Source organism: Pinus tabuliformis, chromosome 3_2 (genome assembly GCF_031772625.1).
Source record: "Pinus tabuliformis cultivar Carrire ecotype Pingquan chromosome 3_2, CPIR1, whole genome shotgun sequence".
NCBI classification, from domain to species: domain Eukaryota; kingdom Viridiplantae; phylum Streptophyta; class Pinopsida; order Pinales; family Pinaceae; genus Pinus; species Pinus tabuliformis.
In genome coordinates, this window is record NC_142302.1 from 678,022,221 (window position 1) to 678,049,121 (window position 26,901).

General features: G+C 37.5%; 1 protein-coding gene across 4 annotated transcripts in view; it reads right to left on the minus strand.

Moving 5' to 3' along the window:
• The window catches only part of LOC149182459 (uncharacterized), a 328,907-nt gene that overhangs the window by 248,526 nt on the left and 53,480 nt on the right, over window positions 1–26,901 (minus strand). For 2 of the 4 annotated variants that reach the window (XM_089416851.1, XM_089416853.1), the window contains 2 exons: window positions 23,644–23,727; window positions 9,668–9,759 (listed from right to left, as the gene is read on the minus strand). In XM_089416851.1, coding sequence (XP_089272977.1) covers window positions 9,668–9,751 — 84 coding nt within the window. In that variant the 5' untranslated portion in view covers window positions 9,752–9,759; window positions 23,644–23,727. The remainder of the gene's footprint in view (window positions 1–9,667; window positions 9,760–23,643; window positions 23,728–26,901) is intronic. The other 2 variants (XM_089416850.1, XM_089416852.1) reach the window with 2 other exon arrangements.

The following is a 26,901-nucleotide window of genomic DNA, read 5'->3' on the forward strand; positions in this document are numbered from 1 at the left end:
CAACATTCTCTGCACTACTGCATCATGCATTGCTACCCATGGCCCTGCCACTGCCACTGCCACTGCTGCATCTGTACGGAAACCCCTCTCATCATGCTGCATCGTGTTGCCCATAGAACTGCCACTGTTAATTGTTGCACTACAACTCAGTTACTGAAAAGTAAGTAACTGATTTCCCAACTCTGACATCTCTATCAGGGTAGAGACACCCACGAAGCTAAAACTCCCTCTATTGCTGACAAGTGCTCCCTCTCTGACTTCTGCGCTGCTGCAACAACTCCCTGCATCTCGCACCGTTGCACATCTCTCTGTGCCATCCTGCACTGGTGCAACACTCTCGTGCCTCTCGCACTATTGCAGCCTAGCAGCCTCGCGTTGTCCCGGGAATCCTGCACTGTAGCTCCCTCTGTCGCTCCATCCTCATCCTTCTCTACTGACATCTGCCAGCACTGCTACTCCTCTTCGGGGCTCCCGTAGCCAGGTATAATCCAAGAGGTTGGGTACCTCAAGGATTTTGCCCCTCATCGCCTGTAGTCCGTCGGACTATAGCTCGATGTCTCCCCACTTGCGCTCAAGTGGCGTGTGAGCACTCATGGCACAATCATCATCTGTCTCCACTTCCTTCTCCTCCCTTGCTGGTGCAACCTTGGTCTCGAAAGCTTCTCCTTTGCTCTTCTTCCTCAGACACTGGCTTGCATAGTGACCCAGTTCCCCACAGTTGAAGCATTTGACCTTAGTGAGGTCCTTCTTCTGTTTCTCCTGCTTTCCCTCAAATGCTAGGGCAACATCCTCCTCTTCCTCCTTCTTGATTCTAATCCCCTTTTTGTTGCTTCCCACCTTGCTTAGCCTTCTGATCTCTTCTTGGCAAAGAGTCACCCACATTTCCTCCCAATCTGGAAGGGTCACCCTGCCCAGTATGCTCTGGACAAACACCTCCCAGTCTTCTGAGACTGCGTTCAGGGTTGTTCTCACCATCAATTCTTGATCCGACGTGGCCCCTATGGAAGTCAGCTGATCCCGGATCTCCTTCAATCGACTGAGGAAGGTGTCGATTTGTTCTCCCTTCTGCATCTGGTATGACCGCAGCTGATTTTCTAGTAGCATCTTCCTCTGCACAGAAGTATGCTGATACAACTTCTTTAGAGCCTCCCACATCTCATTTGTCGTATTCTTCTTGGCAATGTGTGGTACTACATGGTCCTTGACCCCGTCAAGGATGATGCTCTTGGCCCTCACCATTGCATCCTCGTACTTATCGTTATCAGCCGAGTCAATTGGGACCGCTATTGTCCTCAAGGCGAAGTGCTTGAGACGGTTCTTGTCTAGAATGGATAAGATTCTGGCCTTCTAGACTACGAAGTTTCAGGCTCTGTCCAGTCTATCCTAGTCTCTTACCCCCTTCACTGCCATCTCGTTGCTCCTCTACTTCCCTTCTGGAAGTTCTTGGTGTGACTCCCTCTGATACCATGTTGGAATTTCTAAGTCTAACTGTTAGAAACCCTTCATGTACTTTTCTGATTTATTTCTGCCTGCTTGTTCTGATTAATTAACAAGTTATGTACCACGTAAATACTGAAAATAAATACAAGTACATGCTCAACACATTACAGATCATCAACTGAAGGAGACAAAAGAAGCACACAAGTGACACCATTGTTTTTGGACCAATGTCCCCGGAAAAACCCAGTGCGAGAAAACCGGTGCAACTTTCTCAGGGTTTTTTTATTATGTAGTTTCTGAATACAATCTGGGTGCCAAAACCGGCTCACCCAACAAAGAATAATTCGGCAGTAGTACCTCTCAGTCAAAGACAGATGTTCCGGCTAAAACCCCAGATAAACACTCCAACAGCTCCCAGCTCCAATCTGCCCCACGAAAACCCCAGCATCAACCTCTAGGGACTGCGTCAGCCCTTTCTGGCCCAGCGTCACCCTAGCTTGCCCTGCGTCAGCGTCTAGAGGCACTGTGTCAACCCTTAGAGCCTCTGTGTCACCCACGCTGGCTCTCTGAGGCACTGCACAGCTCCTGGCTGCCTTTGTGTGAGCCCTGGCTACCTCTGCGTGAACCTCTGGCTGGCTCTGCGTCCCTCTCTCCCGGCTTCTGCTTTGATCTTCTTGGTACTATCTTTGCCTCTCTGCTTTTGTATTCACTGCCCCTCAGCTGCAACTCTGATCACTCTTTCGACTTCCTCAGCAAACCCTACCCCAGAGAATTGAAATCTTGATCAACTCGGTGTGTTCTCCAAGTGACCCTCAAGCCTCCTCTTATACTTTTCTTGTTGACAATTCAACGACCAAGATTAAGTCCCTAATCAATGGCTAAGATTAACTCTGGCTTGATCCATGACTTTTGGACCCTTCTAACACAGTTTTATATTAATACCCATTAATATTTTTTTTTCCTAAGTTTAGACTTAGGCACTCCATTAAAAATATTAATTATTTTAATATCTCCCAAACTGTTTAGAATTTGCCCAAACCATTTATGGGTCATGGAGATCTCATGTGCTTTAGCCTCTCCACCAATTTTCCTGGCTAGAACACATTCGATGCTACCCCAAATCAACACTCCCTCTTAGCGAGGACTGTACTCTAGTAATACTCCTCACTGAGCACCACCCTAATCATCCGGCATCGGTCCCTACGCTGATGCTAATCCTGCTGCCCAACATCCTCTGCACTGCTACATCATGTACTGCTACCCATGGCCCTGCCACTACCACTGCCACTGTTGCATCTGTACGGAAACCCCTCTCATCATGTTGCATCGTGTTGCCCATAGCACTGCCATTGCTAACTGTTACACTGCAACTCAGTTACTGAGAAGCAAGTAATTGATCTCCCAAATCTGACATCTCCGTCAGGGTAGAGACACCCACAAAGCTGAAACTCCCTCCATCGCTGACAAGTGCTCCCTCTCTGACCTCTGCGCTGCTGCAACAACTCTCTGCATCTCGCACCGTTGCACACCTCTCTGTGCCATCCTGCACTAATGCAACCCTCTTGTGCCTCTCGCACTGTTACAGCCTGCTAGCCTCGCACTGTACCGAGAATCCTGCACTGTAGCGCCCTCTGTCGCTCCATCCTCATCCTTCTCTACTGATATCTGCCAACACTACTACTCCTCTTCAAGGCTCCCATAGCCAACTATAATCCAAGAGGTTGGGTACCTCAAGGATCTTGCCCCTCATCGCCTGTAGTCCGTCTGACTGCAGCTCGATGTCTCCCCACTTCCGCTCAAGGGGCATGTGAGCACTCATGGCACAGTCATCATCTGTCTCCACTTCCTTCTCCACCCTTGCTGGCGCAACCTTGGTCTCAAAAGCCTCTCCTTTGCTCTTCTTCCTCGAACATTGGCTCGCATAGTGACCCAGTTCCCCACAGTTGAAGCATTTGACCTTGGAGAGGTCCTTCTTCCATTTCTCCTGCTTTCCCTTAGATGATAGGGCAGCATCCTCCGTCTTGATTCTGATCCCCTTGCCGCAACTTCGCGCCTTGCTTAGCCTTCTGATCTCTTCTTGGCGAAGAGCCACCCACATTTCCTCCCAATCTGGAAGGGTCGCCCTGCCCAGTATGCTCTGGACAAACACCTCCCAGTCTTCTAAGACTGCGTTCAGGGTTGTTCTCACCATCAATTCTTGATCCGACATGGCCCCTATGGAAGTCAGTTGATCCTGGATCTCCTTCAATTGACCGAGGAAGGTGTCGATCTGTTCTCCCTTCTGCATCTGGTATGACCGCAGCTAATTTTCTAGTAGCATCTTCCTCTGCACGGAAGTATGCTGATACAACTTCTTTAGGGCCTCCCACATCTCATTTGCCGTATTCTTCTCGGCAATGTGTGGTACTACATGGTCCTTGACCCCGTCAAGGATGATGCTCTTGGCCCTCGCCATTGCATCCTCGTACTTATTGTTATCAACCAGGTCAACTGGGACCGCTATTGTCCTCAAGGCGAAGTGCTTGAGACGGTTCTTGTCTAGAATGGATAAGATTTTTGCCTTCCAGACTACGAAGTTTGAGGCTCCATCCAGTCTGTCCTGGTCTCTTACCCCGTTCACTGCCATCTCACTGCTCCTCTACTTCCCTTCTGGAAGTTCTCAGTGTGACTCTCTCTGATACCATGTTGGAATTTCTAAGTCTAACTGTTAGAAACCCTTCATGTACTTTTCTGACTTATTTCTGCCTACTTGTTCTTATTAATTAACAAGTTATTTACCACGTAAATACTGAAAATAAATACAAGTACATGCTCAACACATTATAGATCATCAACTAAAGGAGACAAAACAAGCACACAAGTGACACCGTTGTTTTTGGACCAATGTCCCCAGAGAAAATCCAATGCGGGAAAACCGGTGCAGCGATCTGAGGGTTTTATTATTATGCAATTTCTGAATACAATCTGGGTGCCAAAACCCGCTCACCCAACAGAGAATAATCTCGGCAATAGTACCTCTTAGTCGGAGACGGATGTTACGGCTGAAACCCCGGTTAAACACTCCGACAGCTCCCAACTCCAATCTGCCCCACGAAAACCCCAGCTTCAGCCTCTAGGGACTGCATCAGCCCTTTCTAGCCCTACGTCAGCCTCTAGAGGCACTGCATCGGCCCTTAGAGCCTCTGCGTCACCCACGCTAGCTCTCTGAGGCACTGCGCAGCTCCTAGCTGCCTCTACGTGAGCCCTGGCTGGCTTTGCGTGAACCTCTGGCTGGCTCTGCGTCCCTCTCTCCCGGCTTTTGCGTTGATCCTCCTGGTACTATCTCTGCCTCTCTGCTTCTATATTCACTGCCCCTCAGTTGCAACTCTGATCACTCTTTCGACTTCCTCAACAAACCCTGCCCCAGAAAATCGAAATCTTGATCAACTCGGTGTGTTCTCCAAGTGACCCTCAAGCCTCCTCTTATACTTTTCTCGTTGACAATTCAATGGCTGAGATTAAGTCCCTAATCAACGGCTAAGATTAACTTTGGCTTGATCCATGACTTTTGGACCTTTTTAACACAGTTTTATATTAATACCTATTAATATTTTATTTTTCCTAAGTTTAAACTTAAGAACTCCATTAAAAATATTAATTATTTTAATATCTCCCAAACTGTTTAGAATCTGCCCAAACCATTTCTAGGTCTTGGAGATCTCATGTGCTTTAGCCTCTCCACCAATTTTCGTGGCTAGAGCACATCCGATGCTACTCCAAATTAAAACTTCCTGAGAAAAATTCTTAACCTTAGAAACTGAGACATTAAGCTTGTCAAAAACTTCGTTTTTCTGAAGCAATTGACCAAAAGATTGTTCAATATAACTTCGGGTCTCAAATTTATAAACCTTCTGAGATGATTTTGGTATGAGGTACTGAAGTTTGGTCCACTGAGACAGGAATTAGAGCCTCGATCTCATTGATTTTCGGCATGTTTTCAGGCTTAGGAATAGGTTCTGAAAGTGAGACTCAAGATAACCTTCTGTCTGTTTGAAGAAAATCAGATTTTTGAGGCTTTCATCCTGATCTCTTTTTTTGTCACAAACTCCCGAGACTAATTTTGATTTGGTCTTACTTTATCAGGATTTTGATCCTCCTTATAATGCAAGCTACAGATTTTTAGCCTTTTTCCTAGCCATCACATAGCTCCTTTGATTTTGTCCTAGGATCTTTTAGGGCATAAATCTTTGAAAGAATTTCTAACCAAAGGCAAAAACAAACCCTAAATTGGTTGCTCTTCCACCCATAGCTCTAATACCATGTTGATTTTTTTTAGGAGTCTTATATACTGAGAATTATCTTTGATGATTATGATATTTTGCATTCTTATTCTTAGTTCCATCATTCAATAATTACACAAAAGACATCAACCATATAGTAAAGAGGCAGCCACACAAAGAGCATAAACTTTTACCCTGAGAAAACCCACCATGGGGAAAAACCCAGCCAACCTTTTCCTTAGAGAATCAATGCAACAAGAGATATATCAAAGTCAACTAACCGACAATATGACCAACCAACAAAAGACCAAGGCAGTCCTAATCTCTGCAACAAGGTTAAGAAGACATCTTCCAAGTCTACTTCAGATCTTGCACTATGCTACTGAGATCAGCCTTTAACCACAAAGATATAGCCTCTGACTTGTGCACTACTTCATAGAGTATTAGCCTCAGATGTGCCTTAGAAAAAGTGCACTGTTACACAGAGTATATTAGCCTCAAAGTCGCACCCATAGCTCTGATACCATGTTGATTTTTTTAAGAAGTCTTATATACTGAGAATTATCTTTGATGATTATGATATTTTGCATTCTTATTCTTAGTTCCATCATTCAATAATTACACAAAAGACATCAACCATACAGTAAAGAGGCAGCCACACAAAGAGCATAAACTTTTACCCTGAGAAAACCCACCATGGGGAAAAACCAGCCAACATTTTCCTTAGAGAATCAATGCAACAAGAGATACACCAAAGTCAACTAACCAGCAAGATGACCAACCAACAAAGACCAAGTCAGCCCTGATCTCTGCAACAAGGTTAAGAAGACATCTTCCAAGTCTGCTTCAGATCTTGCACTACGCTATTGAGATCAGCCTTTAACCACAAAGATATAGCCTCTGACTTGTGCACTACTTCATAGAGTATTAGCCTCAGATGTGCCTCAGAAAAAGTGCATTGTTACACAGAGTATATTAGCCTCAAAGTCGCACTGTTCCACAGAGATACATTAGCCTCAGATCCACACTGAACTGCAGGAGCTATAGTCAGAGTCGCAAAGGACCGCAAGAGATATGGGCTCAGACTTGCACACTGAAACACAGAGAAGTAGCCTTAGATCAGCGAGTTGTTCCACATAAGGTATGCCTCAGAAATGTGAGTTATCTTGCCTCAAATCAGTGAACCTCAGATCAGATCCGAAACTATGTCTTTTGGACAGGAGAATTGACTCAATTTATAGTTGTTCGTCCATGCGAAGGGGCACGTCCATTGGGCAAAGCTGATTTGATCCTTGGACGGCTGACTTGGTCTTTGTGGAGGCAAAAAATACAAATTTAAATTTTCATTTTTCTCACTCTTAATGAGTCTTGTAAAAAAATTCTTTTGAATACGAAATAAATCTTTTTCTTGCAAGAATGAAAAACATGCTTCATATAATTTTCTTTTGTAACTATTACAATGTACAAGTGATACATTATGAAGACCGACCATAGCTACAAAAATTTAACACCAAGGACCCTTTGAATGCAATGTTTTTTTAAAATGCAATAATTTATGAGTGGGGAAGCCTAGTATTTGACAATATTGCCCTACTAATGCTATGCAATTAACGGTAATGTTAAATTCTTAAAGTAAAAAACTTTTACTTAAATTTTTAAAATTAGTTAACTCAAGATGTTTGAGAGTGGTTCCAACCTCTTTCAATTTCATGTGGAGAAAGTAGAATTTTAGATCCCAGTCAAAATCCAGCAAACATAATAATTTTTCAAGATTTTAGGATTGGGAGGATTGCAATGTTTCCATTGGATTTTGTCATGTATGAGAGTATGAAACTACCATTTAACAAGAACACCAAGCCCTCTATGTACCTTGATGTTAGTGCCATTGATTGTTGAACTCCTCTATCACGACCCTACTAAAAATGTACCCATCACTCAAACAAAATCTTGACTTGACATGCTAAGCTTTCTCTATCTCATTTTAATGCTTAGAAGGTGATATTGATGATGAGATCCCAAACTAGGAAATGATTTTGATGATACGTAGGTATTTGTTGTAACATGGTTCTTTTTGGATGCTAGAGGCCATCTAGGGCCTGTTTGTTGATGTATTTTCAGTTCAGAGATGGATTGCACTCTGCATTATTTTGGTTGTGTACCCTTGCTATATAAATGACAACTCTTGCTTATTTGTGTATAAATGGTTTCGATTCATATGGATGCTCATGAATATATATGTTTTTCTTTAAAATTTCAATATTTTATGCGTTTTTGGTTGACGAGTTTTTCAGTCCGATTTTTTTACCAGTTCTCGTCCGGTTCTGACCAGTTCTTGGTTTGGGGGGTCTACCGGTTTGGTAAATGCTTTGGTTCTGATAACATTGGTCCATACAAGTGTTGTGCATACTGAACAGTTCCATACAATCATTGGACAGGCCATACAGGCTTGTCCTGCAGGCCGTACAACAGTTTTCTGTTGTTTCTAGTTTTTTTTCAACAGGTTGTTCTTTCTCAAGCAGGCCATACAAGCTCAGCAGGGTGCTTTTTGGTATCCATGCAGTGATGATTTTTCTAACTGCTTGTGGGGGTTTCCTTGTAAGTTTTTCTGAGGAATGAAAAGCTTGTTTCAAGTAATTACCAGTGTGAGATTAATTTTTATGTTTCCACTATTCATTTCCAGCAATTGTGTGACTAATACTATGGTCTGAAATTTATTTTAGCATTAATTAAATTCAACAAATACTTGGCTAAATTGAAATCATAAGGACTTTAGTCACCTAGACCTAGAAATTTTCACAAGTATTGCTAGTTAGGGAACTAAAAGCCAGAGGGGCCCATGTCATAGCATTCAAATGAAGATGCCATTGTTGAGCATTTCGCCTTAAAAAACGTCAAGAAAAGTTATGGGTTTACAATGAAGCAAAACAGCCTCGCATAGAACAGAAAGATTTCACAGAGAATAGGAAGCACTTGGGACCCACTTTCAAACAAATAGGTCTATTAAGTAGAATAGGAAGAAGCTACATATATCAGTAAAAGATCAGGACATTAGACTTTGGAATTCATTTTTGTAAATGGCAATGAAATATGTACAATGACATCAGGATTCTATGTGGAGCATAAAGGATTATACTGAAAGTTGGCCATTCGATCCACCACCATTTTGTATTTTTTTTACTAATTTAATAAAATGCTCTATTTTCCTTATAGTTAAAATTATGCACTAGTTTTGTCTGCCTGGGGTAGCTCAAGTGGCAGTGGCCGTGGAAATGAAGTCTCACCAAACTAGAAGTCTTGGGTTCAAATCTTGCGCTACACTCCCCCGTAGCGGGGTGAATAATGGATATGTAAAAACACGAAAAGAGGAGTCCTACCAAGCTTACAAAAAAAAATTATGCACAAGTTTTACTTTGCATAACTATCAATTGAGACATTTCTACAATGTATTTACTAGCTTAACAATCATCTGAAAAAGTTACGTTTCATCCTCTCTTGCTTGAACAATTAGGTAAACTGATTGATGATTCTTTGAAGCTACTAATACCTCATTTATAATGTGTGGCAATTAAATATATTTTATTGCAAAGTACAGTTTTTCCTATCATATTACTGCATGAAGATAGTGCTTTCATCTGTCGCACTAGTGCTTTAATTTCAAAGTTATATAGCAGCTACCATTTTCAAAACCCAGCATTAAATTTGAAATCAAGGATTTGTAAAAATGGAAGGAAACTTGATGTCCTTTAATAATAAATTTGTAACATGTCAACTCTAACTCCACATATACAAACACAACCTCAGTGCAAATAAGCAGGATCATAATTGAAATCATGGAATTATAAGAATGGGAGGCAATTTGATGTCCTTTAATAATACATTCATAACATATCAACTCTAATAGAAACACGACCAAAGTGCAATTATTGAGCTCAATAAACATAAAGCAGTGCCTAAAAGTAGATACTTACATGTATGAGTTTAGATTCATTCTCCTGATTAAGAGCAGAAGCAAGCAAGCGTTTTAACTTTATTTCAGTTTTACTCAATCCCATTTCTAGCTCTGCACAATCCAGATGAGAATGAATATGAAAAGTTTAGGTCAAAATTTAGTGTCAACAAATTTGTAAGAAGTGTAGTAAACATAACTGCATAAATATAAATAAAAAAAAATAAAGGACACGTTGTAATTAAAGGACAATTCTTAGTGAAAAGGCACTAGCTTAGGTATTTATGTGGAGCCCCTCATTGTATTATATCAATCATCATAAAATTTATTCAATATAATATTGTAATGCAGATGGATTTCTTTATATTTTGGATATTCAATTTATGCATCAGTTTAGTATGTTACAATGGTATCAGAGCTTTGCTTTCTGACCTTGGCCTTTGGCCGTTGGCCATGCTCCTTATCAAACATTGTTTGATCCAACTCTTGGCCAACCCCTATTTTTTCAGAGTTTCTCTGTCTTCTTCAAAAATTTTGACCAGAAGAACCAGTCATTCACCATTTATAGGGAAAAATAAAAAACCATTGCAACTTCAAAGAAAATTCTTTCAACTACAAACTTGAAGAATAGAACCAGGAATTAGGAAGGATTGTGAACATAAATATTAGGAAATTGTAGGAATTTACAAGGTAAGTTCCTCAGATAGAACACCAAAGGACACCGCTCACAAATAGATCACAGATCAATACACCAGTATTCTTGACGTGGTTAAAACCCTCAAAGAGAGAAACAGTGCACGGCTTGAGCCAACGCGGCCACTTCAGGAAATTTATTAATAAAAGAAAGAAAATTTACATAAGCTTCTCTCATGAACGGTCACCCTACAAATGACCCTCCATGCTCTTTAAATAGAGATCATGGACCAATCGGGTGTTAAGCCACGGATCAAGTGTCATTAATACCGAGGAGAGAATGAACCGTCGGATCACTTCATGTCTAGAACATATCGTGACAGTCAGATTGTAAGTTACAAATGTACATAGTAAAGAAACACACTTTACCTAACTCTACACTAGACCAAGTTATACTTAACTATTTCCTATGTGTCAGAATATCCTAACATCCCCCCTTAAGAACAACTTGGGATAAGATTGAAGGATGTACAAATATGACACAATAGGAGAAGGAAGGAGGCATTAGAGCCTATCCCCCGTTAGTGACAACTTCCTGAACTCCAACCATAAATCGAAGTTTATTAAACTTCACCTCTGTGAGAGCCTTTGTAAATATGTCTGCAACTTGATCATCGGTTGAACAATATTGCACTTCAAGAACATGGTCATGAATGAGCTTTCTGATGAAGTGCATGTGTAGTTCAATGTGTTTGATGCGCTGATGTTGGACTAGATCTTTGCATAGTTGAATGGCACTTTGATTATCACACCAAAGTGTAGTCGGATGTTGCTGCTGAAAACCAAACTCTGACAGGATCTGACGAAGCCATAGGGCTTCCTTACTAGCTTCTACAGCGCCACGATACTCTGCTTCTGCTGAAGAAAGAGAAATGGCACTTTGTTTCTTGCAAGCCCATGTAATAGGTCCAGAACCAAGAGTGAATACATAACCTGCAGTAGACTTCCGATCATCAGGGTCACCAGCCCAATCGGAATCAGTGAAACCAACCAATAGAGGAGATGCTTCTGCACTGTAATGAATCCCAAACTGAACTGTACCTCGAACATAACGAAGTATTCTTTTCACTGCTTTCCAATGACTTTCATGTGGGTTTTGCATAAATCGAGCAATAAGGCCAACAGCAAAGGAAAGGTCAGGACGAGTATGGGTCAGATACAAAAGTTTTCCTACAAGCTGACGATATAAGGTAGCATCAACTTCAGGGGAAGTACAAGTGACTGAAAGTTTGGCTCCAGACTGAAAGGGAGAAGGGGCTGGCTTACAGTCTTCCATGTGAAAGTGGCATAGAAGATCACAGGCATACTTGGACTAGGAAAGGGAAATACCTTCCTTGGATTGCAAGACTTGAAGACCAAGAAAATAATGCAAGTGTCCTAAGTCTGTCATTTCAAACTTCTTTTTAAGGCTGGACTTCACATGGTTTATAAGGTTGGGATCACTACCAGTAAGGATAAGATCATCAACATAAAGAACAAGAATGATAAGAGACTTACCCACTTTCTTGGTGTAGACAATATTGTCATAATGACACCTAGAAAAGCCAGTATCTAAAAGAAAGCTATCTATTTTGGCATACCAAGCTCGAGGGGCTTGCTTGAGACCATAAAGAGATTTCTTAAGCCAACATACAAGGCTGGAGTCTGTTTGTATAAATCCAGTAGGTTGTTCCATATAGATTTCTTCATGCAAGTTCCTATGCAAGAAGGCAGATTTAACATCCATCTGATGGACTTCCCATTTGAAAGAGGCAACAAGCAAAAGAACAAGGCGGATAGAGTTCATTTTGGCAACAGGGGAGAAGGTTTGTTTCCTTTACGTCAATTATAAGGGAGAGTGGTAAATGACTATTCATGTAGTGATGACATTGTTACCCACTCAACCCATTAAGAATTGAATTATTTAGAGCTCTTGACCTCAAGTGTGAACCATTCAATGGAAGGATCCTTAGAACTTCAGTAGATTTCTAAATGGAGAGTCAACTTAAGGAAATTGACCACTTTCTCATACTAATAATTACACTATTGATATCAATACAAACAAATCAAATACGATACCTTCCAATTCGAACATGTAGTTGCTTCACTTTAATACCAACAATTGAAATCTTGTTTAATGGTAATTCGTGATTGCAAGGTTTCAATGACACAACTCAGTGGATAATTGAATAGCTAACTAGCAATGGAACTAACGTACTTAATATAATCGGTTATCTAGTTTAGAACAAATCAACAAATTCACATCATGGGCTACATAAAAGGGTAATTATAATAGCAAAAATTCCAATAAAATGTCAGAGTTGGCAAAGGGTGAAAGCTCGATAGGGAGCATTCACTAGCGAGTCCGTAATCGGAGGAGCAGTCGGGCTACTCATGCAGTTGCATGCAAGTTCCAGTGCTTTTGAATGGAAGGCAATTCCATGTTCTATGGTGAGGGTGATCTAGTAGTTGGATCTGCACTTGGAATCTATGAAACAACTAATTGTAGCGAGAGGCATAGGTACAGGTGTAGGTGGCTTTCTATTTAGTGCATTTCCATGGACAAGGCCAAATTAAACAAAGATATATGCAGAGAAATTCAAACAGTTTCAAAGGGAGATACCCAAAAAAATTTCCAAATATGCAGCAATTGGTGGAGTTTACTTTGGTCTGGAATCTATAATTCTATGAAAATATTTTCCTGATCAACAATTGTTGATCAACATTTTGACCAGAATATTGGTCCCATCTAAAAAGTTTTCAAACTCTGATCTTAATAGACCGATATTTTTTCATCAAATTCAATCCTAACAAAAATAGATATGGGATAACATTATTGCCTTGGAGTGGGAGATCCATTATTACCCAAACAACTAGGTGGGAATTTTGGGGTAGTTCCAGTCAATACCCAAAAAGTCCTTAGCGTTTTGGATAAATTAAATTTGTGTTTGGACGGGTTCAGAAGATATATCCAAATGGGGTCCCAAAGTTTCTTTTTTTATAGGTACATTGATGAATTCGTAATTGTCCCGTAGCCTTTGCTTTTGCCAAGGCACCTTCATACGAAAGGAAATATCTTTATTACACAGAAGGTACCTTTTATTTTTTCAATGAGAATATCAATTTTGTGACCTGTCAGTTTCTTGCTTTCGAGCTCATCTATTGCTCTTCTCTAAATAGTTTGTCTACAAACATACGTTTATGAGAATCTTGTGTGCACAATATCCTTCGTGATGGATCTACATGAATGCATAGGCTTACAATACTACTTTTTGTGATGAGAGGCTGCTATTAATGGGTGGCCATTATCACTTAATTATCACTGGTAATGATTTAACGGAAGGTGGTGGTGATCGAGACATGAGATTTCAGCTTTCAATGCAATACAAATATCAAGCAGATTTACAATGTCATCTAGATATTGATCAATCCATTTTTTAATCCCATTTTGCTATAGGAAACCAGAGATCCACAACTAAGGTTCTCAGATCACTGTGCAGTGTGAACAAGACTTCCATGGCCTGTTGCATCCATGAAAAATCTATAAAATCCTTTGGCTTATTTAGCTTGAGATGCTCTAATCTTTGTAATAAAGCAGTTTCGAAGCCTTTCAATATTTGATTAACCCTTGAAGATGAATTGAATGATCGCTTACGAATAAACATTCTAAAGGGATTTCCAAAGAATGAGGACATGGAATGACCATCATGCGGGCGACTCATGGTCAGATCAAGGCCTGACTCCTCTAACACTTGAAGGGATACAAAGGCAACAACATGCGGAAAAGATCCTACTTAAAAATGTGTTTGAACCTCTCAGGGTGAACCAAAGGTTCGGAAGCACACAACACATATGCTTTGTTATGCAATTCTCGCGTCTACTTTGATCTACCCCTTCAAGCTTTGATCAATTTATTTAATTGTGAAGATATTATTACCTAATCGACACTTGCATGTTAGATGAAATTCTTGGCAATCTGTTCAAACACACAAATTGCAAACATGCATCCACAAAGACAGGAAAGAGCATGGTCAATACCCATAGATTACCCGATTACATATCAAGAACAATAAATCTGTAAAGTTGACCAAATTCTCCTCCCCCACAAAAAAAAGCATTATCAGAAGGAAGCACTTGTGCAAAACGCAAAGATTTTGATCCTTAGATCACATGCGCAGAAATCGGCAGAAAAAACAACTAAATCCACCATAATAACGGATCTCCCATTGAAAAAGATCTTTAAAAAACCGCAGTTACCTCCATTCTATTTATCCTTTTGCATTTCTGTAAATGGTGCCAAAGAAAAAGAAATGAGAGGAGAAAAAGAAGCAGCCGTCTGACCAGACAGAAAGAAAGTTAAATTAACAACTCAATCACCTGCAACGAATATTGTTCGCCTCAAAACCTCAGTCGTATCAATTTGCGAGCTCGCTGGAGAAAAAACCACTAAATTACCAGAACTTATCTGTCAAAATTCTTGAAACGACTTTCACAAGTTCAAGGATTTTAAGCACATCTGCTACTGGAAATATGAAGTATTACAGTAAAAATCAACATAAAGTTCGATCGTTTAAGTTTATTTAAGAGATTTTGCTTTTAATTATCCTAGACCAGGGGCCATGTAGCCATCTCGGCGCAATTTTCTAGATTTATTGGGAATACACACCCAGCTTTGATCTTATCTATCAAATAAAATCAAAGACTCCACAAAAAAAAGTCCAAATTCCCCATACATTGTTGAAAATTCAAGCTCAGCAAAAATTGCAGTTGATTCAATTTTTGTTTTTATATAAGGCTAGTTTTTTCTCTGAAAGCATATTGGTATATCGGTAAGGAAACTATGCTTACCTGCACAGATTATCTGCAAAAAAGTCAATTGATTTTATTGTATGGCATTGTAAACTTATCTTTCATGCTACAATCTGAGTAGCTATGAAAATGATTATAAAAAAGTAGTTGGAAGTGTTGGAGTCGGCATAGTCAAAAGTGATGGATTAGGATTTCATTTCTTAAGAAATGAAGGAGGACCAAGGCTTGACCCCAACCTGAAGTCGGCCCAACCTCCAGACTGCTCCATTGGGACCCACTGCTGCAACATTAACAAGATTTCCTCCTCTACCATCACATGGGACCTTTAAAGTTTTCATTGTTAAGGAGGATATAGTATTAAAAATTAAAATTATAACATATTTCACCATCAAGTTTAATCCATATTTAATTGTGTTAATATTTATTATTACTATTTACTCAATAGTAAGACTTTAATTTTTTCCTTGTTTAAAATAATGTTATATCTCCTCGCTCATTCAAACTTTATTGCTATGAAGTTAATATGCATATTCATGTATGATACATTGCTTTAAAAGTAGTGTCAAATCGAAAGAGGAAAATAATAATGAAATAATCATCATTAACTTCTGGACCAATTCAGGCAGTCGGTAGTCGAACTCTTGGCGTGCTTACAAAAACTTTTTGGAATGGATTTGGCCAACCCTAACTATTCGGAAGGTCGGACCTCGTGTTAGATTGACAACATTTATTTGGAGTGGTAACAAACCCCGACCTTACTATACATCCCGATCCCGACTTGGTCGGGTCTATCAACGAAATTTTATATCGATATACCACTGCAGCGACACACCATATATTGTCATTAGAGTAAATAATTAAGAATAAATTTTGGTCAAAAATGATAAAAATCTCAGAGGATGAGATTAGATTCTCAGTACAAATCCATATCCATCACAGTCACGGGGTGATTTGTCCATCAAATACAGTTTAAAAATTCATGAAATTGTCAAGATCTTTGCTTAATACTACAAAAATGGGTCGGAAAGGTGTGAAAACCGACAAATTTGACAGATAGGTCTATTTTGAAATTTCAACCACTTGGACCCAGACGGGCGAAGAGGGTGATTTCAATGCGAAATTATTACAACTTGAAATGAGGCCAAATGTCGTGTCTGCAATAGATTACCAATGGAGATGGAGATTTTTATTATGCAGTTAATGCCTAATGACAAATCCATTAAATGACTTGCTGGAGTTTATGAAGATTGTGACTTCATGACTATTTTATCAGTGACTTTCTTTCTATTTTATCTCTATTTTTATAACTTTTGGGATTTTTGCTGCTTTATTTTGTTTTTTTTGTGAGACGGTACGAAAGAATTCAACATGTTTATATATTGATGTTCTTTCCATCCATGGTAGATAGTAGTAGGGCTCTACTCAGCATGTGTTAGAGAGTGGTTGGTGAAACTGGAAATAACTAACTATGAATAACATATAACAGACATTGTACACACAAAGAAAATTTCATCTTTAACTTTGAATTTTATCCCAAAGAAACTCCTTTCTATATCTTGTGCTTCACGTCCTTTGATGATATCAGTGCAATGTTCCATTTCACATGAATTTGAATCCCATTGCAACTAAAAAATGAAATAAAGATACATGTGGTTGATGCTTTCATAGCTCACGCTATTTATGAAAAAAAATAGTGAATTAAATGTTATAATAGGTGGGTGGTTTCAAATTTTCCACCCAAATCACCACTAAATAACATTTTAACAAAGTATTTAAATCTTCCAAGATACTCACTATTGCACGCACTAAAATCAACTTATAAAGTTTTCATCTTAACCAGACGAATTAAAACTATTAAATTTTCCATGTTGCTCATTGTTCTGTGCATTAAATAAACTGATAAGGCTTTCATAATATAACTATAATGATATAGGATAAAAGCTTGACTTGTAATTAAATGTCCTATCTTTGAGTAAATATAATGATCATTACAGAAAGAAAAATAAAAATAACTCTATTTTTAAAACTTTTGGGATTTTCGCTGCTTTATTTTGTTTTTTTTGTGAGACGATATGAAAGAATTCAACATGTCTATATATTGATGTTCTTTCCATCCATGGTAGATAGTAGTAGGGATCTACTCGGCATCTGTTAGAGAGTGGTCGGTAAAACTGGAAATAACTAACTATGAATAACATATACCAAACATTGTACACACACTAAGAAAATTTCATCTTAACTTCAAATTTTATCCCAAAGAAACTCCTTTCTATATCTTGTGCTTCACAACCTTTGATGATATCAGTGCAACGTTCCATTTCACACGAATTTGAATCCCATTGCAACTAAAAATGGAATAAAGATAAATGTGATTGATGCTTTCATAGCTCATGCTATTTATAAAAATAAAAATAAAAATAGTGAATTAAATGTTATAATAAATGGGTGGTTTTAAATTTTCCACCCAAATCACCATAAATAACATATTTAACAACCCGCACTAATAAAAGTATTAAATCTTCCGAGATACTCACTATTCCATGCACTAAAATCAACTTGTAGAGTTTTCATCTAAATCAGACGAATTAAAACTATTAAATTCGTTGCTCACTGTTCTGCGCATTAAATAAATTGATAAGGCTTTCATAATCTAACTATAATGATATAGGATAAAAAATTTGTAATTAACTGTGTTATCTTTGAGTAAATATAATGATCATCACAAAAAGTAAAAGAAAAAGAAAAATAGTCCATATTTAAATTTAAATAATTTATTCAGTATTTTTTGCATCTTGCGTTGTTCATGATGATATAAAAAACAAATTAATTTAAAAAAGGTGGGGTTTTTTTATTTATCATTATCACAAGACTCGTGACAATCTATGTCATTGTATCATTTATATTTAATATACTAAATTAAAATTGGTACATTGCCTTAATTTTTTTCATCATCATGAAGTCAATGTTTAGCATAATCATGGTGAGGTGTTATAATTAAAGGAGAGTTGAAGGAGAATCAACTATCCGATATTTTCACCTTTTCAAATGAGATTTTCGGTATTGATTCATTTGTTGTGATATTTTGAATTTTCAATAATATGTTAATGTTAGTTTAGAGTGAAATTGTAATTGCAATAAGCATTCTGCACTTTCATCTTGCACCGTTAGCAAAGGATATCGATGGAAATGAAATCCCGACCAAATTCAAATTATAATTATTCGCTATGTAAATGAAATCCCGACCATATAAAGATTCACCAAAATAATGCCAAATAATGCTTAAGTCCTTTTGGATGCTTGCCCATTAGACATCAGTTCTCGTTATTCATCACAACCATCATTTAACAAAAATATATTTAACTGAAAACCCTTCAAATAAAACAAGCATATTTATGTGCCATTAAATGAAACAAACACCTGAAATTAACTAATAAAGGACCATCTAAAGCTGAACTTCAAGGGTTTTTACCATGCATTAGTACAACAAAGAAGTTGAAAACTCACCTATAACTCTTCTATTCAGCGCATTCCTAAAGCAGAACAACCTTTATGCTCAGTTTGAAAAAATTGTTTCCAGGCGGGTAAATAACGACTTCCATCCTCCATACCAGTGATACCACCTCTGCAGTGGAAAATCCTTCTCATACATTCGCCACCAAAATAGTTATTTGTTCATACATGCTGACTACTGCCTTGGAATTCTCTTCAGCCCATTTGGGGTCTCGGAGCACCAATTGTGCAATTTTCCCAACAGTGAATATCAAAGGGGTTGTCTCTGAGGCGGAGGAAGAAATTGGTGAAAGAAAAAGGATGAATCTAGCGTCCATCAACCATCCCAACAAACTATCTCTACCTAGGCCGACGACATAGAGACCATCCCTTCCCTTCATGTTTTTTGGAGACAGCTTGCATGGAAACCCATCGTCTGAAAAACCTCCCGCCCATTCTACAAATTAAGTGACCAATTTTTAAATTAGGGATCTTTGCATTAAAAAAACACCATTCAGAAGCAGAAATTCACTATGTAGGCATACTTTCAGCCAATGTAGTATCATGTAACCAGTCTCAAAGATTATGGCGCTGAAATCCTCTTCACGATTGTCTTCTAGCTCGGCACCAATGGTCGTTGCGCAGTGGAAATTTGGGACAACCTGCCATTATAGTAGTATTTAATACATCGTTAATCTTGCGTGTTGCCACATAACCAAACACCTTCAGTGTTTCATAGAAAAAGTTTATTTCTCACATCTGTCAAAGTAAAAAAAAAAAACTCACTTGGTAACAACAAAAGCCTGACAACGAGTAGTTATGCCGCAAAGAAAACGCAGGCACAGAAACAGGAAATCCAGCCTCAATGAGCACCACAACACCAAAAAAAAAAAAAGAAAAGCAACCCCTTTGAACACCGAAAACAACTAAATCCACTAATCGATAATCCATTAACCATAATAAATTCTCCACCAACACTCTTAAAATGAAATTTACACCACTAGAGCTCAAAGCAACCCAAGTTAACTCTCAGTTGTATGAAGAATCGCCCTTCCTTGCACCAAAACAATATAATTGGATCAACCTGGACTATCGTGCATGGCAGGATGACGTCCACCCGTGAAATTCGAAGTCAGGGATGCGGCAGCGCACTGACGTCACGCAAAAAATTCAACGAAAAGGCTAATGCTCACTATAGAAAATCGAAAATTTTCACTAGTACAGACAAACTAAAAGCTTAGAACCGGTCGATATGACATTGCGTAAGCAGTGACATAATAATGATCTTTCTAAAAGATTGATGTGATAACTTAAACTAAATACCTTGACGAAGATGAAGGTAAACATGTTGAGAACGTCAATGGTGTGGACTTCATCCAAAAACTTTTTGCTTGATGCCCCTTCTCTTTTCTTGATTTTCAATATTGGATTTTGGTTTTTCGAAATTATGAACTTTTAATTGTATCAGTAATTTTATTTTATATACATATATATATATAGATTATTTATTGTTGAATTAAGAAAAAGTTTCAATGTTATTATATTTAATTAATTTTCAATTAAAAATAATTGTATTTATTTATTTGGAAATATATATATATATATATATAATCATAATCTTGTAAAATAATAAAAAGCTAAAATTTCCCTAAAATTAGATTTCTATTGATTTTTTTACATACAGATAACACCATTTTCTTTTTTTCCAAAATAAATGATAAAGGATAATATATTTTATTATGAAATAATTAATAAAAGGATGGAAATATGTCTAAATCGTTAATTATATAATTACATTTTTACAGAATTAAAATATAAGTTGTGTTTTTATTTTTATTATTAATTTAGATATATTATTGTATTAGAAAATGCTTTCTCTCGGCCCTAGGAGGAAGTAAGGGTCAGTAAAACAATATTTATAGTCACATACCCATTACATCAATATTTCTCATCATCATGTCACTTACAAGGCACTGAACCTAGATGGAGAAGATAACAACCGTTCTGCCCAACCACCCAAGATAAATTAAACTAACATGTTTATATTAACTTTATATACAGTTTGAATACATCTTATGGTTAAGAAAATGTCCATCTTAAATAAAATATTTCAATATAAACTTTATAGAACTTAATAATAATAATAAACAAACAAAAACCAAAACTTATGGTTAAAACATTTCTATGATGGGCTAAATATGAGGGCGATGTGTAATTCCTTTTGTGCTCTAACATAAGCACAGAAAGAGTATGCCCATTGAAAACTTTTTTTAAATTAAAAAAAATGAGGAATGACTTGCATGTTGAAGGATTTAATCCCTTTCAACGCATGATAGATCCAAAATTAACATAGATCTACGCTAATTACAGGACAAATGTTGAGACGTATGATATAAGTGTCCAATACACAAGAGACATATATCCCAATTAGAACATCTATTTTTAGAGTATTTAACACTCAAACCTCAAATGTCTAAGGACACAAGATACTTAACCTAAAAGGAGAGCACCTTATCATTAGATTATAAATCTCTATATTTAAATTGTACCAAAGATTAAATATCTATTTTCCACGATTTGAGTCTAACATGTAAAATTGTCCATCACTTAGCTTGCAAACACCCTTGCTTACCTTTAAATTTATCTAAAATGAAATTTCAATTCATAACACTACTAAGTTTTTCAATGTTAGTAATGTAATTGTTCGTTCTCATTTATATTTCCCAAAACAAGACACTTTCATTTTAGGCCACATGCCTTGTGTCACTATGTCAAACAACCTTAATAGTGATGACCAAACATAAGACACTTATAAGGCACATATCTAAATTAGGGCATTTGTCCCTCTTGCATGTCCAACATTCAAATCAAATGTGTCCCAACATAAGATAATGGTTAATGACATGTTTGTTGGGATTAATCAATTATTTTCAAAATATAGATGCTTTTAACATTATATATCAACCTTAACAATGGTCACTTTTGATGATGGTGATGCACTTGAGAGGTCATTTGCGTGAAAACTGCCATAGATTTGGCAGCTCGACCCTCGATGAGGGTTTCTGGTTTGGTATTGGTGTTCTTAAGGTTATTTCTTCATCAATTTCTCCTCCAAAATTAGAATGCCTTTGAAATTTTTTGGTCTGGCCACACAAATGGTCGTACTAGGGTTTCTTTGCAAGTAAGCTAGAATTGTTCTTAGCTCTTTTCCACTTTACTAATAATTTTTACTTGTTGGTTAACTTATTCCTCCATAGTCTAACCAATCTCTATTGTTTTTGCAAGTTTACCCAAGATTCCATACCTTGTATGAGGGTTAAGGTTTCCATAGCAACTTTTATTGGGTTTTATGTGCGTTATAATATGGAACTCTCCTTGCCAATTCTTGCTCACATGGCTCGAAGGTGAGAGTACCAGATTGATTCTTTGGTGCACTCATTTGCAGATGTAGGGTTTCCATAGGTTCGTACTCAACCCTATTTGTTTGGTTCATCTCCCTCCATTTATAGCATTTACTTGGATTCTTCTTTAATGTATACAAAGGGTCTATAACCCATGTCTTTCTAGGTTGTGAACTCAGGTTTTCCTTTTCCACGGAGGGAGATATGGGCTTCCTCAACTTGAGAGATGCCACAACTTTGCTTTTCAGGTAGACTATTACCTATTTTCTTGTACATTTCTTTCTGGTGATTTTTTGTGATATCCCTTGACAATGTATTATTTGTGAATTTGTATATGTCAAGTGTGACAATGATGTGACTTTAAGACTTAAATGAAGCTAGTTTATCAGTAACATAAAATATCTTGTTGTTGATAGTTACTTCATGCAAATATGTTTTTATTAAGTTATTAATAAAAAATATGGAAAATAATGTTGATGCTGCAAATGGCTAGAGAGAAGTTATGTGATGCAAGCAAATGACTGGATATGTTATCCTTGTATGATGTAAGACCTACGCATCTAATCTGAGAATTAGATTATTAAATTATGGAATATTAAATTGGTCAATAACTCCCCCAGATAGTTAGGGTGTTGTCTTAAGATTTGGGGAGAGTGGAGCTCATTAATGAGCAAAGTAACTATCTGCCATATAATGGACAAGGGAGGAGGTAGTTACTAATTGTTAACAAAATCTTGGAAAGGGGTTTTTTTGTCTAGTACTACAAGTAGAATCACAAGGAAGACAATGGTACTGAAGTGAGGAGGTATAAGAGACAAAAAGGAAAAGAGAACCAAATCTCATCTGGGTGAAAGAATCAAGGTTGGGAGGAGCATTACAACTCCAGTATTATTTTCCAAAACACTTGACAAGTCGATATTCTAGACAATTGTATTTTTTTAGAAGTTGTTTCACACTAAGTATTTCATTATTGAGATATGTGTAGTAATAGTGTTTTTACAGTTTGAAAATTTATAGAAAAGGAAACTATTGAATTCTGAATTTCTATACATACGAATGAAAAAGGAAAATAGAAACATATTTTTAAATTGTTTTTGAAATCATTCAAGTATTTTGTGTATATACAATGCAGTAAACATTATGTTACAAATATCAGAAAACAATATGTTTTACTCTGTAAAGCTTTCTAGAACAATCTGTGATAAACATTTACCATGGAATACAATGTTACTATTTATAAATTAAAGCTCTGGTTTACAGGTAAAACATGAAAAATACAGACTTAATATATATGAGAAAAAGTCCAATACAGTTTGCATAGGTATGTTGGTAGCAACCTTTTCTGGTATGAGAACCAGTTAAAAAAACAATATTGTAACCATAATCTAATAAATACAAATGGTGACGCCGAACTGGCCTAGAATATTAGAAATGAATAGAGTTCAAATCATGGCCCTAAGCTAAATTCAATCTCAACTATGAAAAGATATGGGCATGCATATATTTATGAATAAAATGTTAGAAAGCATTAGACTTTCTACAAGTAACACAAGAAAGTCCATTATGATGAAGCGAGTGAGCTAAAGTGGAGCAACCATGCAAGCAAACCAGAGGGCACAAGACTGACCTGTAGGCGATAAATCCAAAATGGGTTAGTATTTTTGACAAGTTTGTAACAAGTTGCAACTGTGCTGAAGGGTGCCAAGGTTACCTGTAACAGAGAAAAGAATCCTCTATTAGCATAGTTACAAAGACTGAGAAATTGACAAAAAGAAAATATAACTTGATAACAACCATACTTAGAAATTGGTGAAGTAGTTTACCTGTCGTAGATCGTTATCAAAACTTATTCAACCCTCTACAAATTAAAAGATCATATGTATACATTAGATAGGTCTCGGACCAACTCTCTGAGAGTTTAAATAATAAAAATAACTTCTATGAAAACAGGATAAACCCTTGTAAAGATAATGTGATCTTTCAACAAAGTCTAAATTTTTTAATCTTCGACCTGACCGAAGGACTGGCTATGGCCATATGATTCTAAGCCTAGTCTTAATTGAGACCTTGCATTAAACTAGGGCATGTTGTGGTTCAAAGACAACCCTAGGTTGTCACTCTACTGAAAATTACAAGAAAGGTGTACAAGAGAAACCTTGAGGGTTTTTACTAAAGAAGAACCACTTGGGCTAAAGAGGATAGTTACCTGAAATATGGGCTCTCGTCAAGAGGAAGTTCTAGGAAGAGCATATGTTTGAAAACCCCATGTTCTTTACACGTGTTGACCACTACGTGTCAATGACCCATAGCAGTACACCCCCTTTTTTCACAAAAGGGATAGTACCTGATCGATATGTTCGTGTCGTCCAACTATCATCATCAACTTGATCATCATCTTATAATGTAAACCCAGTCTGCATTTGTATAATGTAAATAATCTCAGCAGATCCATGTTGTGTATGTAATTACCTAGGTAAACCTACTTTTCTGGTGACGATCTACATTCCGGGAGGTTTTTTGTCTCACCGATCCATTCTCAGATGGTCGGAAGAGTTTTCCTTCAGCCTTACCCCAAAGCCGGAATGGATTTTGTCACTGGGATCTTAGGGGAGTCCTAATGTTCTAGATCGAGTTTATGTAAAAGTGATTTGAGAATAATCATAACTATTTGGTTAGGTTATTTTATTACAAATTGCTTGGTCTGCTGGATTATATTTGTGTCGCAAAAATGGGTAGTTTGTGAGGGTCTTTTACAAATGGGTTTTCCCCCTTGAGATATAAAAAATGTAAAAATCATGATGTACAGTGTCTTGAGGGTTGGAAAAAAAAATTATCCCCTCATAGATTAATTAATTAATTTTTCTTGCCAAAAAATTAATTAAAATCCTAAGCCAGAAATTTAATTAATTTTAAGTCCTAGGTAAATTTAAATTCTCCAAAGGCAAAATCCATCGGTCCTTAAAATTCAAATTTTAAAAGGTCCCAAGACTAAGGTAAATTAATTATTTTGCTAAATTTTAAGCCTTAGTTCCCTGGGTTAAGTCAAAGTCAAAATTTTGAGGAAATTAATTCAAAATTTTAATTTTTGAATTAATTAAAATGCATTTAATTGAAAAATTCGAATTTCCTCAAAAATTTAAAATTTCGACGGATAAGATTAAAAGAAATTTTGATCCTCATCAACGGTCGAGATTGTTTTGACAAGGATCACTCAAACTAGTCGTTGGAGGATTTATCTTTAAATAGGAAGTCATTTGTCAGTCAATTCATCCGATCTCTAGATTGTGTACTAAGTTCTCAAGCTCTCTTGTATACTTTTTTGAATTAATGCAAAATTCTTTGGGGTTTCAACGTGTTGTGGTGTTCCTCTTCACGAATTTATGGTAACATTGTTTTAATTTCTGTCAAATGTTATATGAAAACTATCAATTAATAGCTCTCTTAGAATAATCTCAATACAAGTATCTTATTCAGTTTGTTGGATCTCGGGTAACATTTTTAATTTTGATTGAAGTAGCAGGTATCTCTATTTCTTCATAATTTTATTGTTGTTCTATTTCTCTACTTGGTTTGATGGTTGATCTAGTGTTTGTAGAAGATCTCTCAGGTTCTAATTAAGCGTTTGCGTATAGTCCTCGATTGGACCAGCCAACTCTCAGCACATATTTCTGAAGAGCCTACTTCATATAAGCCCTAGGATTTATCTAACAATTAATCTTTTTTTCTACAGGGTGTTTTGGGGCTAGTACCTCTCTAAAATTTCAAAATCTTTTAAATATTTTGTGGAAATATCTGGCTAGAAAGAGAGCCTTAGATCTACATATCTGAGAGTGGATGATCTGAAAATGAAACTACTTGTATTTGTTATTCAAGGTATTCATTTCCATTAAATTATATGTGCAAATTGTTACTCATGTCTTGCAATTGAAACAAAGTGTTTTTGATAACTTTCTGAGTCTTATGTGTGGAGTGTTATTTCATTTTATTGTTTAGCATATCAAATCTGAAAAACATAGCAAGATAAAATCACATAATCTAACACAACAGTTGATAAGGCAGTTCACCCCTCCTGGACTACATCTTCCGGGTCCAAGGCCCCCAAATGGGCATGTCCTTGCTCTTATTAGATGCTCAAAATGGTTATACAATGATAAGAAAGCCTAAACAGGCAAAATAAGCTATGGAAATGAGTTCAAAACACAGAGAATAGTAAAGAATGGCTTTTGTTTCACCTCCAATGGTTAACCATAGCCCAATACAGCTCCAACACTCCCTAGGCCCTGATGGCTCTCCAAGCTTCTCTACTGAAAAAGTACTTGAATATGAGCTCTGTTGGCTCTGGACCCTGTACTATTGGCTCTGGAATGCTCAGAATACCCAAAATCAAAAAAAAAAATCGCTCCAAAAGGATCTCCCTAGTGAAAGTTATGACTCCCAGAAGTTTTCTCTAGTCTGCCCTAAAGAAACTCCACTAAAAGTGGATTAACTGCAGTTAGCCCCGCTAAATTTGGCAAACACGCCTAAAATGGCGGACTCCGCCAGACTTGACCGCGCGGTTTGGGTGGCATTGAATGTTAAGGGTGTAGTGGTCACATGGACCGACTACCCCACCGCCGGCGGAACCATGGAGCCAACGGTTATGAAACTGTGGCATTAAACTGTTATCGCTTCCTCCGCCGAGACATGTGAACCCGTCCTCTTTAACCGCGAGTTGGATTAACCACCGGGGCTAGGTCTGTGGTCACCGCGTTCTGGTCATATCATTCGGGGCTAGCCCCCTTTGCCGCTGCCCATACATTTGCCAACACATAAATATAAGTTCTGACCCTTTGTGGTTAAGAACTGCTGCGTGGGCGGGCCGGTCGGGCCTATGGGCTGGTAGCAC